Genomic DNA, 13867 nt, shown 5'->3' with positions numbered 1-13867 from the left:
GAGGTAAAAACTTAACAACAAGATGGGCACGCCACCTACGCATCCTCTAAAGTACAAACCATGTCCCACCTAACCACAAAGTCCTCGAAAAAAATTCCTTTAAACACTCTGTACAATTTACTCTAAAAGAACAAAAGACCCAAACTAGACAACAAAAGGTCGTGAATCATGAGCTCCTTCTTGTCAAAGATATGCCTATTTCTCTCCTTCTAAATGCCCCGACAAATGGTAAAAGGAGGGAGACTCCACAAGATCCATTTCGAAGCTCTAAAGGGGTTGCTCCATGAAACCCAAGTCTCCAAGAGCTCCTTGATAGACTACGGAAAACAGCCCCTTATCCCAAAAAGACCAAGAATGTGTGACCAAACCTCATGAGCAAGGTGACAATGAATGAGCAAATGATTTGTCGTCTCCTTGGCATAACAAGCTTCCGTTAGGGATTTGAAATCCTCTCTTGATTAACTGATCCATTGTGGTAACTTTCACCAGCGAAGCTTGCCACATAAAAACAAAAACGTTGGACGGAACTATGACACCCCAACAAAAGAGGCCGGGAAGGTTAAGTTAGACGAAGGTAAGTCTGACGCGTACATTGACCTCACTGGGTAGACCCCTCTGTCGTGTCATCCCAGTGCATATCGTCATCCCTATCCTCGCACACAATAATCGCCTCAACCAATTCCAACAGTCTTCCCCATGCTAATGAGTTCCCATTCATTAAAGTTCCATCTGAAACCAAAGTCCCATCACTTTGACACATTATCCCCCACTACGAAATCAACTATCGGGAAGACTTTTTAGAAGATATCACAAAAAGATCCAGGAATTGTTCTTCCAAAGAAATCTCCCCACACCATCTGTCTTCCCAAAAACGTATTCTATTACCGCTCCCTACTTTGAACTTGACTCTCTTACGAAAAGCGGGGATTCTCTTCAAAATGCCCTTCCACACACCACACTGTATAACATCTCTTCCCTCGCCACTTTACTAACCAAACTCCTTACCCCAGTTTTTTTATTTACAACATCCTTCCACCATTAGCTCTTCTCCTCTTCTCCACAACCATTTTGCTAGGAACCCCGAATTCATAAAAGCAAAATTTTAATACCCAAACTGCCTCTTTGCTCAGGCAAAGAGAACTTTCACATCACCATATCATATTGTCTATTGTTATCCTTGTCATGCTAGAAGAAATCCCCACAAATTCTATCCATTTGTAGCTCCACACTTCGAAGTAGAGAGAAGAGTGAAAGGAAATAGTTAGGGATACTTGCAAGTGCGCTCGTAATCAAGGTTAGCTTCCCCCTTTGGTTAGGTACTTTGCTTTCCATCCGCTCAACCTCTTCCCCATTCTTTTAAGAACTGGATCCCAAATGTTTTTACTCCTATAGGACGCACCAACATGGAATCCCAAGTAGGAGGTCGACAAAACTCCCACTCTAAATTCAATCGAATCAACGAATAACTCCAAGCCACTAGCAACATTCACACAAAAAATTATGTTTTTCTTCAAGTTCTCAAGAATGCCCGATACCACCTCAAAATACCAGTACAAAATCTCAATTGGATAGCTAAATGGTCTCGAAAAACAAGTGTATCATCAAGAAGTGAAGATGAGAACAATATGACCCTGACTACCCATTTTGAACCCAGATAAGTTCCTAGTCTCCACGACTTTAAAAACCATTCTACTAAGAGCTTCCATAATCAACAAAAATAAGTACGGTGAAAGTAGATCCTCTTGCCTCAAGCCCCTAGAGCTTTTGAAGAAACCTTCAAGTACCCCATTCACCAAGATAGAGAATGATGGAGAGGACACACAGATCAGCATCCATCCCATCCATTTCTCCCTAAAGCCCATTATTCGCATAAGATACTCTAGAAATGACCAACTCGCATGATCATAGGCCTTCTCCAAATAAATTTTACAAACAATCCCCAGCTCTTCTGACGTGATCCTGGAGTTGATGCATTCATTGCAATTACGACACCATCAAGAATTAGCCTACCTGCAATGAAAGCCCCTTGGGAAGGTCTAATAATATGTTGAATAACCTTTTTCAGTCTTGCAACCAGTAATTTGGAAAGAATCTTATACGTCAAACCCACCAAGATAATAGGCCTTAGATAAAAAATATCCTCCCCCCTTCGGTTTTGGGAATCAAAGCCATAAAGTACAATTCAGACCTTGATCAAAGAACCCTTCCCTGAAAAATTCCTCCAGAACTTTCAACAAGATTGACTTTAACACATCCCAACAAACTTTAAAAAAGCCAATGAAAAACCATCCGGTCTGAGAGCCTTATTATCCGCTAGCCCAACCACTACCAATCAGACTTCCTCTTCATCCACAAGTTTTTCAAGCCAAGTTCTTTGCTCAACTAAGATATTATAGATAAGTATCATAAATTGCATTTCTATACCAATATAATTACAGTTCTTATCATTCATTTTAATCAAATTCTTGTTATTTTTACAACTAATCATGCAAATATAAGAAATCGGACATTAACGTACAATTCATATTAAAAATAATTAAAATACATAAAATATTTGAATTATAGAAATTATAATTATGTGTTCTATTTATGCAAAGGATCAAGGCAAGGTCAAGATAAATAAAATAAGTCAAAATAATCAAGCAAAACGATGAAGAAAATCAAGAAACAAAAAATCAAATCGAAATTCACGTAAGTCAACGGTCTTTGAAGAAAATCATGGACTAGTTGGATTGAAGACTAATGCTTGAGCTTATAATTGAAAATTCTCATGGATTTGAGCTACTATGGATCCACAACTAAAGAATTATAGGATGAAATTATTACTCAAAGCACTCAAGAGACATAATGATGAAGCATCCAACCACACTTGCATTTATTTCATGTATTTGATGCTCTCCATGAGATTCTTCATTCTAGGTCTAGACTTAAGAGAAAGCTTAGTTTATATATGATTTTATACTTCTTGTTTTTATTTCTTTGTAATTTTAGTTGCTATTATTTTCATTTATTCAAGTAAGTTTCTTAATTTACATTCCCTCTTCTTCTATTTTCTTATTACTTTCTTACAATGACTAAAAACTAAACCCACTCCTTAAAGAGATAGAAGAAGACTAGAGCAAGTTTAATGTGATAATTAATTGTTCTTTAATTCCATAATGTAAAAATAGATTTCACTTCTCAATCTCTCACTTAAATTCTAAGTTGAAATTCCATTTTCTTTTATGCTTAAAATTGACATTCCCTACTTAGGTTAAGTCCTATGATGGTTTGTGCATAAATTAGATATTGGAATTTCATAAATTTAAAAGTGAAGGAACTTGGCCTAAATTCACCGTAAAATTTAAATGTAAAATTCTTTCAATCTAATTATATGATTTCATTACTTGGATTGAGACATTCAAGAAAGACATTTGACTAAGACCTTGGACCTGGACTCAAAGCGGACTCTAACCCTCTAACATTTCTCATTTTGTTTTCAGTTAATTATTTGTGTATTTTATTCTTATTCGATAAGGAAAACACAACTAAACTCGATATGGATCTTTGGTTAGAGTTTCGCACTATCTCCCCGTGGATTCGACCCTTGCTTGCCAATCAAATGAAGAACTTATTTGTTCTTCGACAACACATCAAGCTCAAAACTACCTTGAGTTCAAGCCCAAATGAGTCCTTTGTTGTTTCACTCAATCCAAACCAAAAACAACTAGTTGGATCGAATAATTTTAAGTTAATTGGATTATGAAAATTTAATCAAGGTTCCCATCATTTAATGATTAATTACTACATTGAACTTGCTCTAGGCTTCCTCTATCTTTCTAAGGAGTAGGTTTAGCCTTTAGTCATTGTAAAAAAGTAATAAGAAAATAAGAATTACAACATATTTTGAGAAGAATCTCATGGAGCATCAAATACATTAAGTAAACGCAAGTGTGGTTGGACGCTTCATCATTATGTTTCTTGAGTGCTTGGAACAATAATTTCATCATATAGTTCAACTAATAATTCATTGGTTGTGGGTTCTAGAGTAGCCCAAATCCAAGCGTAATCCATGAGAATTTTCAATTATAAGCTTAAGTATTTGTCTTCAATCCAACTAGTTCATGATTTTCTTCAAAGTCTATTGACTTAGGTGAATTTCGATTTGATCTTTTGTTTCTTGATTTTTCTTCATCGCTTTACTTGATTATTTTGACTTATTTTATTTATCTTGACCTTGCCTTGATTCTTTGCATGAATAGAACACATAATTATAATTTCTATAATTCAAATATTTCAAATATTTTAATTATTTTTAATATGAATTGTATGTGAAGGCCGGATTTCTTCAATTTGCATGATTAGTTATAAAAATAATAAGAATTTGACTAAAATAAATGATAAGAACAGTAATTATTTTGGTATAGAAATACAATTTACGGTATTTATCAGCTATCAAAGTACAAATTACCAAGCAACGGCCCCACTGAAAACTTTTCTATATATAAATCTGTATAATAACCAACCACTCATGATGCCTTCTCTACATGCCCCACCTTCCAAGCATCGTTTACCTTCAATCTGCTGATTTTATTCACCTATTATGAAAATTAGCCATAAGGTGAAAGAATCAAGTATTCCCATCTCCATCCTTAAGCCATTTTACTCTCACCTTCTGTTTCCAAGAAATTTCATTCATTGCTACCAAGCTTTAGAATTCCGGACGAAGATCTTCCCTTCTTGTTCTCCTTTCCCTATCCAACTTATCCCATTTTTCATTCCTACCCATGACATTGATCTCAATCATTAGCTCCTTAAGCTTGGAGTCCACTCGCCCAAAATAATCTTTGTTCCACTTTTTTAGAATCTCTTTCAATGCTTTGAGTTTATTTCGAAAGACCACCCTTGTTTTCCCCTCAAAATACATATCATTCCACTAAGATTGGACCAAATCCTTGAAATTTGGATGCAGCAACCACATATTTTCGAACCTGAAGGGTATTGGATGATTTATGAACCCGCCTGCTTTCAAGCAGATAGGACAGTGATCCAAAGTTGTATTGGGAATCGATTCTTGAATGATATTGCCAAAATATTCTTCCCTATCCATAGTGATAAAGAACCTATCCAACTTCTTCAAAACTGAAACCCCTTGTCCATTGGACCAGGTAAATTGTCATCCACACAACGGTAAGTCTAGAAGCCCATTCCTGCTAACAGAATCCCCAAAATTCCTCATACGGCTAATAAACCTCAAGCCCCCCATCTTATCGAAAGAGAAGCGGATCAAATTGAAATCACCCCCAATGCACCAAGGCGAATCCTAACGAGCATTGACATCTTAGCTAGGGCTATCAACGGATAGATATCCGATCAGATAGTGCTATATCCAAATTCGAATCCGAAAAAAAAATATTGATATCCGAATTCGAATTTGAAAAATATATTGGATATCTGATTCGATAAAAACCCTACAAATCTGTAAAAACCAAATCGATTTTCCTATTTTTTTCAAAATCTTTAATCTATTTCAGTCTTAAAATCAAATAAATTTTAATTTTTGAAAAAAAAATGATAAAAAATTAAAACATCAAGTATTTTTTACATCAACTTAAAGAACTAGATTTTCAAAAACTAAATCAAGATTATTTGATTGAAATTGAAGCCAATGGATTTTGAAGATAAAAAAAAGGGTTTTACTGTGTGTGTGTGTGTGAGTGAGAGAGAGAGAGAGAAAGTACTTAGCTTGATGCTTGTCGGCCGCCGGAGAAGAAGGTGGCTACGAAGCTCGCATGGTTGAAACGACGAAACCCACCTGTTGGCTGCTGTTGGTTCTTAGGTTTATGTTGAGAGAAAAGATAACTTTGAAAATAAAATTTGATTGTGTAACATGAATACACTATAAGATATACATATATAAGTTTTGTTGTGTAACATGAATACGTAACACATATATTCAATTTGGAGCGGATATTATCGAATCAGATTTCGTAACATCTGAATTCGTATCCGAAACTCATTTGAATGTTAAAATAACATTCGAATCCGATATCCGATATCCGAAAGTTTTGGATAATATCCGATTTTTCGAATTCGAATTCGGATTCAGATTTGGATTTTGGTTATCCATTGACACCCTACTTATAACCCATCCTTGAATTGAGGCCATTTACTATGACAGGTAGGACCATAAACTCCAGTAGAAACCCAAAGAAAATCATCCCCACTAGCTTGCAAAGCACTAAGATAGTGAATGCCCCTATTAATTCATCTACTACCTCCAAATACTTCTTATTCCACAAGACTATAACTCCCTTGGACGTGCAAATTGATGGAAGACAGCTCCTACCCTTATCACAAATACCCCACAAATCTTTGATGATGGAGTCATCTACTAACTCCAAAATAGATTCTTGTAAAACCGCCACGTGGGGAACTTCAAGGCGTAGAAAAGCCTTCACAGATGCTTTTTTGGTTCAGTCATTCAAACCACGAACATTCCATGAGACAATTTTAACAAACATTGTTCACCACTAATCTTCTCCATGCCCTCCTAGTGTAAGTGGATTTCAACGGGAATTCCTCAACATCTCTCTACAACTCTTGCACTTCTCATAGCCTTCTAGCTTTTTTCTTACTCGACACAGATGACACCTCTAGAGAATACTCTTGCGGGTTGGGTTCAGCACCTTCAACACTACCAAAGTCTCATGGACATGAGACCAATTCCAACAACTTCTTTGAAGAACCATCCACTCCTTGAGCAATTCCACCCTCTAAACTATCCAAAAATTCTGAAGGCACCAAGGATTTGGTCATGAGCACATCCTACCAACAAGTCACTTTTCCTTTCATGCAATAACTAACCTCCTTGTTGGTTTTGCAGGCCAAATTCAGCAAGGCTACCATCTAAAAACCTAGTAGGCGTTTAGATAGGACTCCTTGGCTACTTCTGACTCTTGCGGGGAGTTAGAATTCGTTTGGATGCGTTTGGATGAACAACTCCTTCGAAGAGTTACTCCGCGCAAGAGCAAGAAATAACTTTGTGAAAAAGTCGAGAAAACCTATTTCTCAAAACTCATTTTGCGGGGAGTCAAAATTTAACGGTTCGTTTTACCAAAATACCCTTAACTTTATTAATTTTCATGAAAATATTCCTAATTCATTTGCCCTTAAATCAAACAAAAGAAACCTTTATTAATATTTAAATTTTTTTTAATTTTGAGTATAATGGATTTAAACACATTATATTAATATTTAATATTTAAAATATTATATTATATTATATTAATATTTATTATATTATATTATATTATATTATATTATATTAATATTTATAATTAAAATGTCAAAAACAATATAGTTTGAAGGCATATTATGACACTAAAAAACAGTTTGTCAATTTTTTTTTTAAATTTTGAGTATAATGGATTTAAACACATTATATTAATATTTAATATTTAAAATATTATATTATATTATATTAATATTTATTATATTATATTATATTAATATTTATAGTTAAAATGTCAAAAACAGTATAGTTTGAAGGCATATTATGACACTAAAAGACAAAAAACAGTAACTAGTATAATATAAGGGTATTCTGATCTTTTTTTCTAGAAGTTATGAGAAGTCAGTATGGTTCCCAAACAAACTTCCAGCACAAAAGTACTTCTGCCAGTACTTCACAGAATTGATTGCCAAACGCCCTTTCTGCACATAATTACTTTTCCACCTCCTCCACAGAGTACTTCAGCTCCTGTTCTTTGGAACAGTAGTTCTGCTCCTGGTATCCAAACAGGCCCCTAGTTTCTCCAGGGTTACTCCCACCATAAGACCAACCTCCAGCATGTTTGACAGAAATTGACTCCTCAACTCACCCAAATTATCCTCGATAGGCTTGTAACGAGAGAAAGGAGCCACGACAGTCGCTAGCTCTCGTCCCTCCCCTAACGACAGAGAGAAGGGCCTGAGTGTAATTTCCGAGCCCCCACAAGGGCCTAACTATGTCGCAGTTGGAACAAAAGGAAGCTCTACCAACTTCAAGAGCTCAAGCTTTAGCAACTCCTCCTTGAGAATCCAATGGGAACTTGAGGCCAAGCCCAAACGAAGACAAGATCCCTACGGAACACCCCTTAACCACTTAAGAAGCTGGAGATTGGAAGCCACCCCCAACTTGTAGTCTGCCAAACTAGAACTATTGGCCAACTCCACCACCTTTCGCAAGAAGCACAAACGAAGGAGGGTAGAAAAGAAAACAGCTCCCCTCAGAACTCTTCTGGAAGTGGAGATTTAGGAAAAAAGAGGTGTGGGATTGGGCTTAAAGACCTTGTTCGCACAACTAAACAAAACACAAGCTTCTCCCTATGGCCCACAAAATCTGACCCAATCTCCAAGTCCTCGTAGTCCAGGCCCAACGGATTAAAACCTAGGTTGACCCCCACTACTCCCATGCGATCTTGGCCCATGGGCTATGAACATACCTTAGGGTCCAAGTCCTCGGGAACATTAAACCCACAAACTCTAAGGAGTTGGACACGTGAGAGACAACACGTGACTCTAAATTAGAATTCACAAAATTTAAAAATTCCTTCCCTCCTTTGCTAAACCCACACCAAAATTGCTACCACTAGGGTCGTCTTCCCCAACCTGCAACTTCGACAGTTCTATCTGCAACAACTCATCCTCCTTGTCCTGAAACGAAAACATGTCCCTTTGAGACCTCGAACAAGCCCTTTGTTCAAAACCCTAGATTCCCATTCCCATGAAATTGACACAACCAGCTGCTTCACCAATTCCTTTTCCACTAACTCTCAGACCCACCTGGTAGCTAAAGCCATCCGCATCAATAACCATAGTTTTGGGTATTTTACTAGGAGCAACTCTGGCCCTCAACCTTGACCTAGAAAGTTCCTTCAACTTCAACACCTAAGACTCGACTTCCAAAAAACCACCCAATCTATCTCTTGTTGCTTTGAAAACCTAATTTGACCACAAGTGAAAGGGTAGTCCCAAGATTTCTACCCACAAGTTTGGTTCTCTCCAAGAGGGGAGACAGTTTATCAACGCAAACCAGGGTTTCAATTGGATTAAAACCCCATTGCAAGAGATTTCCAGCAATTCCACAATCACCCCGCAACTGCTCTGTTCTTAGCCAACAACACACATCTTGTCGCCTCCCATTTTAAAATCTGGCTCTTCGCAGCTCTAGGCACAGCTTTCTTCAGGTTGATAAGCCAATCACCTCAGTTTGCACACGGAGACAACGATTCACAAACTACTGACCCCTCCAAAAACCAAAAGATGAAATCTTCCTCACCACTTAGTACTTTCGGGCTACACTCTAGCTCTTCACCCCACACACCAACCATAGGCACATGCAACTCCTCTTCCTTCTCACCTACAGAATGGTTCATTATTTCCTTCCCTTTGCCAGATACGTGACAAGGTGATTGAAAGATCTGTCCAACTTGAATCACCCAACCCTCCTGGGATAAATAGAGGTTTCACCCAGCCCCTGTCAGTAAGCACCTGAATATTCACATATCTACCAACTCCATTCTCTTCTCCTAGCGCCAGAATGGTTCTTCCTTCAACTTTTGAGCTGGCCTTCAGAGGCTTCTCTCTAGAAGTTGAGCAAGTTTCTAATAACGAAGAAGACAACCACAAAGGCCCCTCCTTCTGCAGCAGCAGCACCGATGATAGCCCTTTATGCCTCTCCAGCACCTCAAAACTCTTCAATTCTTAATCTGCTTCGTCTTCAGCTCAAAAGTTTTGCGATCCACTTGCACTAGTTCCCCCACCTTCTCAAGAGGCAGTTGAACACCCTTTGCCTACATTCCACGATGTCCTAGTGTTTCTGAAGTGCATTTCCAATCCCAATGAGCCTAATTCAATTTACACCATTCATTAAGCCATCCTTAATCAACTGTGTACCATTGTATAACTGAACAACTAGTTACAACCATTGCTCAGGTTCAAGAAGAACTCAAACCTATTATATTAAGGATGAGCAAGAGCCTATGAGGTTTGGAGAGAGAGTAAAAAATAGGATAACACTTATTGATGCTGAAGCTATTGGAGAATATAAAGCTACAGCAGAAAATGCATATGACAATGCCACAAGTCATGTGCATAAGGAAATTGGGAAATTTCCACACTATTTTTTTTATTGATCAAATTTTCAGATTAATAGAAATAGAGAAATCTATATAAAAAAACAGAAGAACGGAACAGACTTTAAAAGGCATAAATGAGAAGTCTTGGAAAAGACAAGACAAATATTGATACTCAATAGATTGCTGAAGATATCAGCAAAAGTATAGTTGTTCCCAAAAGAGAACAAAAAGAAAACCCAACAACTAGTGGAGGATTTAAGCTACCAAATCCACCATTACTAGTCGGACCAAAATATATCCAAACAAATAAAACTGTAGAGAAAGAATTCTTCGGTGCCACAAAGAATAGACATAAAAAATATAGAAGAATTCAAAATGGAATCTTTGGTAGAAGAGATTAGAAAATTTTAAATTCCCAATTTTGAATTTTCACAAATTTGTAAATGGGAGCTTTTGAGTCATTAACAAAACATAGGTTCTAGAGAATTGAAATTACAACCAGTATTGACAAAGAAGAATAAAAAATCATGCTCATATCAAGAGAAGTGGTCAATATAGGAATCAAAGAAGGTTATAAGTACATGCGTAGGTGCTGTACAACTAACCATTAAACTGTTAGCAAGAAAACATCTACAGAGATCTGTAGTTTCAGTGTTAACAGAAAAAAGAATATGTCAATGACAAGAGTCTTCTTAGCAAAGTTAAATCCACTCTAGATCAGTAAATTGTGTTTTTTAACACACTCCTAGACTATTCAATTGATATAAACAATGCGCCAACATCTTTATTTCTTAAATTAAAAATGTGTGGCATCTGAACCATTTCACTTTTTCTCAACAAGAGACATAAATAATTTCCAAAACCAGAAGGGAAAAAAATGGTCAATATCGAGAGGCTATAGCACGAACATTTCTGTTTTCTCTAGCATCCTTACTGATCCCTATGCATGATTAACAGGTGTATTATACGAAGTTTCAGAGAAACATAGTACAGCCAACTATCAACTAAGTGTTATATCCGCACTACTACTGATGGTGATTCTATGTTACCAGGTTCGCTAATATTGTAGCGGACTGCAAACTGGCACAAACCGAACCAGTTTGAAGTTCGGTTCATAATGGGTTCGTCACAAACAGTGAACCTAACAAACCCCCTTATTTTCATGAATTTCATAGATGCCCCCATGTTTTGGTCAATACTAGGCATAACCCTAATTTTAGAAATCCCAACATTTGGTCATTACTAAAGATACCCCTATGTTTTTTAACTGATGAAATGCCCCCTTGAATTGAGTCTTCTTCTATAAAATCCTGTCACGAACAACCTCTACGAACCGGGTTCGTTCAAGAGTGGCGAACCACGACCCGAATTTGAACCGTGCAAACCAACAAACCAAGTAACATAGGTGTGACTTGGACGTCGAAAAAGTTACTGCCAGATAAATAGAACAATAGATATTAGATTTAATGGCAGCAGCAGCAAAGGGAACACCAAACACGAAATGGAACAAAAAAGTTCACCGAAGACAACCTGTTAGGATCACAGAACCAATCAAGGCATGGTTCTAACACCACAGAACGGGATCAAACTTCTAACCAACACGCCTGGTATAAAAACAACCAACACAGAGTCTCTTCTTTCCTAATACTGTCATATTGGTAAACTCTGAGTAAACCCCTCATTGTACTGAACTGCAATGGGTAGTTATTATATCCTCTTCTGCCAACATGTATCGGATCCAATAAAACCAATAAAGAGGGCAAGATCTTTTATTGCTCCTTTTTTTCTTCTCTTTGTAGAGCTCACCTCAACATATAAGGATGATCTTTTGTACTCTAGTTTTTTCTCTCATTAAAATTAATAGTTTAGCTGTTATTATGTTAAATATGAATGGGGTTTTGCAATCTAATTCAAGGTAAGGTCATTTTCTGGATTTGGGTAACATGAACCCATACATTGGTGGAAAGTTCTGTGACAATGAATGCAGAGTCATCCATACAAAAATACTCATTTTAACTCAAACAAGATCAACTATCCAAAACATTGAAAGAAAACAAATAATCCTTTTATTTATTAAAAAAAAAGGAGTTTCTTTCCTCTCATTTCAACACAAAAAAGATCAATTTTTTCCATTCAAAGAACCTCTTAAGCTCATCTATCTAAAATACTGAAACTAAATCAACTAAAAAAAAAATATGGAAAAAAGAGGCAACAAAGCCAACTGACCTCTGATAATCATCTAAGCTTCTGTTTCCCCATACTCTTCTTTGCTGCTTCGTTGACCTTCTCAATGTAACCCTCAATAGGTGGCGTTAATGTCGCCATAAACCGATTTTTTGGGAACGGAGTCAAATCTGGAACCAATGCTGCTGCCTTCAAATCCTCTGGAAGTGCTTCAATAGCTTCTTTCTTCAACTGCAACAAAGTCGATTCCGCCGCCTGTCTCGCCCGATGCTTCCTCATCAAAACCCTACTGTACTCTTTCGCGAGCCTTCGACCATCTTCGACTGTTAATTCATACTTCGGAATCTCTTTCGCATCAACCAAACCTAAAGAGATCAAATCTAACCCTGGAGTTCCCATAATTGCAGGAGATTCCTCTTCGTTTTGCCCCGATTTCTTCTTCGCCTTCGCCTTCATTTCATCGATCTCTCGTTGTCGATCTTTGCTTATAAGCCCTAACTTTTCTCGCTCGGCTTCTCGTTCTCTTCGTTTCGGTTTCATGTATCGGATCGGTGTTGGAGCATTCAAACATGAATCAATCGTCTTGTTGAGGCGATCCATCGATTCGTTCTTTCGACCTCCTCCACCGCCTCCTGAAGGAGGTGTCGAGCCTTTCTTTTTAGGGATTATTGATCGCTTTAATTGTTGCCCTGCTTTGATCTTCCCTTTGCCTTTCGCCGTTCCACTAACTGAACATCGTTGCAGAAATTGGTGATTTAGGGTTTGTAGAGATGAAATCAAAGGTTTTAGTCTCGAAAGATTCGAGCTTCGAATCATCATTCAGGCGAAGATGAATTAGGGTTTCTGGTGATGAGAGAGAGATACAACATACAAGGAAGCTGCGCACGGTTTAGTGTCTACTGTCTAGAGCATAGTTTTAAGTTTATGCTGGAGTGAGTGAGTGACTGACTGCGCTAGTCACTGCGCTTCACACTGCCCTGACGTGGAGGTGTTTACGGAACCATGAATGCTTTTCCTCGAGTTACTAATGAGATGAATCGTTCATCACATTTAAGTCGTCCGAGATCTGAACTGACTCGTCGTCGTGTTATAAAATCACACAAAAGGTAAAATGATTGAAATACCCCACGTCTTCAATCTTTGACAAAAACCCTAGCTCTCCCAACCCCCATAGACTCGTTGTGTTTTTTTCTAATGTTAAAAAAAAATTTACCCCAAACATCAAGATAGGGATGCTAAAAACTGATGGATTTTTTAAAATAAAAATGAGAAATTACTTAAATGACTCTCATAGGAGGGGTTCTCTGTAAATAGTCCCTAAGTTTTGTGCACTAGCTTGATAGGACATTTGGTAAATTTTTTCTTTCTTAATGGTCTCTCGTTATTGACGAACTCACTACTTTTTTATTTACTGTCGACTTCACCACTTTTTATTTCTATTGAACTTGACAAATTTTTAATTATTGTCAAGTTCACCACTTTTTAAATAAAAAATGACGAACTCAACACTGGTAAAACCCACCTATTTTCCTACTTTATTACATGCATTTTCAAAATATTTAAAAAAAAAAAAAACTTGAAAA

The 13867-nt window shown here is 37.2% G+C and overlaps 1 protein-coding gene across 1 annotated transcript; it reads right to left on the bottom strand.

Annotated features, from left to right (window-relative positions):
• Positions 1-12143: 12143 nt before the first annotated feature.
• On the bottom strand, positions 12144-13208 carry LOC147409527 (uncharacterized). The gene has a single exon (XM_086429923.1). It carries the CDS (start codon positions 13101-13103, stop codon positions 12336-12338), a length of 768 nt encoding a protein of 255 aa, XP_086286049.1. The 5' UTR covers positions 13104-13208; the 3' UTR covers positions 12144-12335.
• Positions 13209-13867: the final 659 nt, after the last annotated feature.

This window comes from Akebia trifoliata, chromosome 2, assembly GCF_017979445.1.
Source record: "Akebia trifoliata isolate Shusen 1 chromosome 2, ASM1797944v1, whole genome shotgun sequence".
In the NCBI taxonomy this organism is placed as follows: Eukaryota; Viridiplantae; Streptophyta; class Magnoliopsida; order Ranunculales; family Lardizabalaceae; genus Akebia; species Akebia trifoliata.
This window is presented reverse-complemented; position numbering and strand designations above follow the sequence as displayed.

Bases quoted from the DNA above. Each gene is read 5' to 3' on its own strand.
- LOC147409527 (XM_086429923.1), bottom strand. From the start codon at position 13,103: ATGATGATTCGAAGCTCGAATCTTTCGAGACTAAAACCTTTGATTTCA.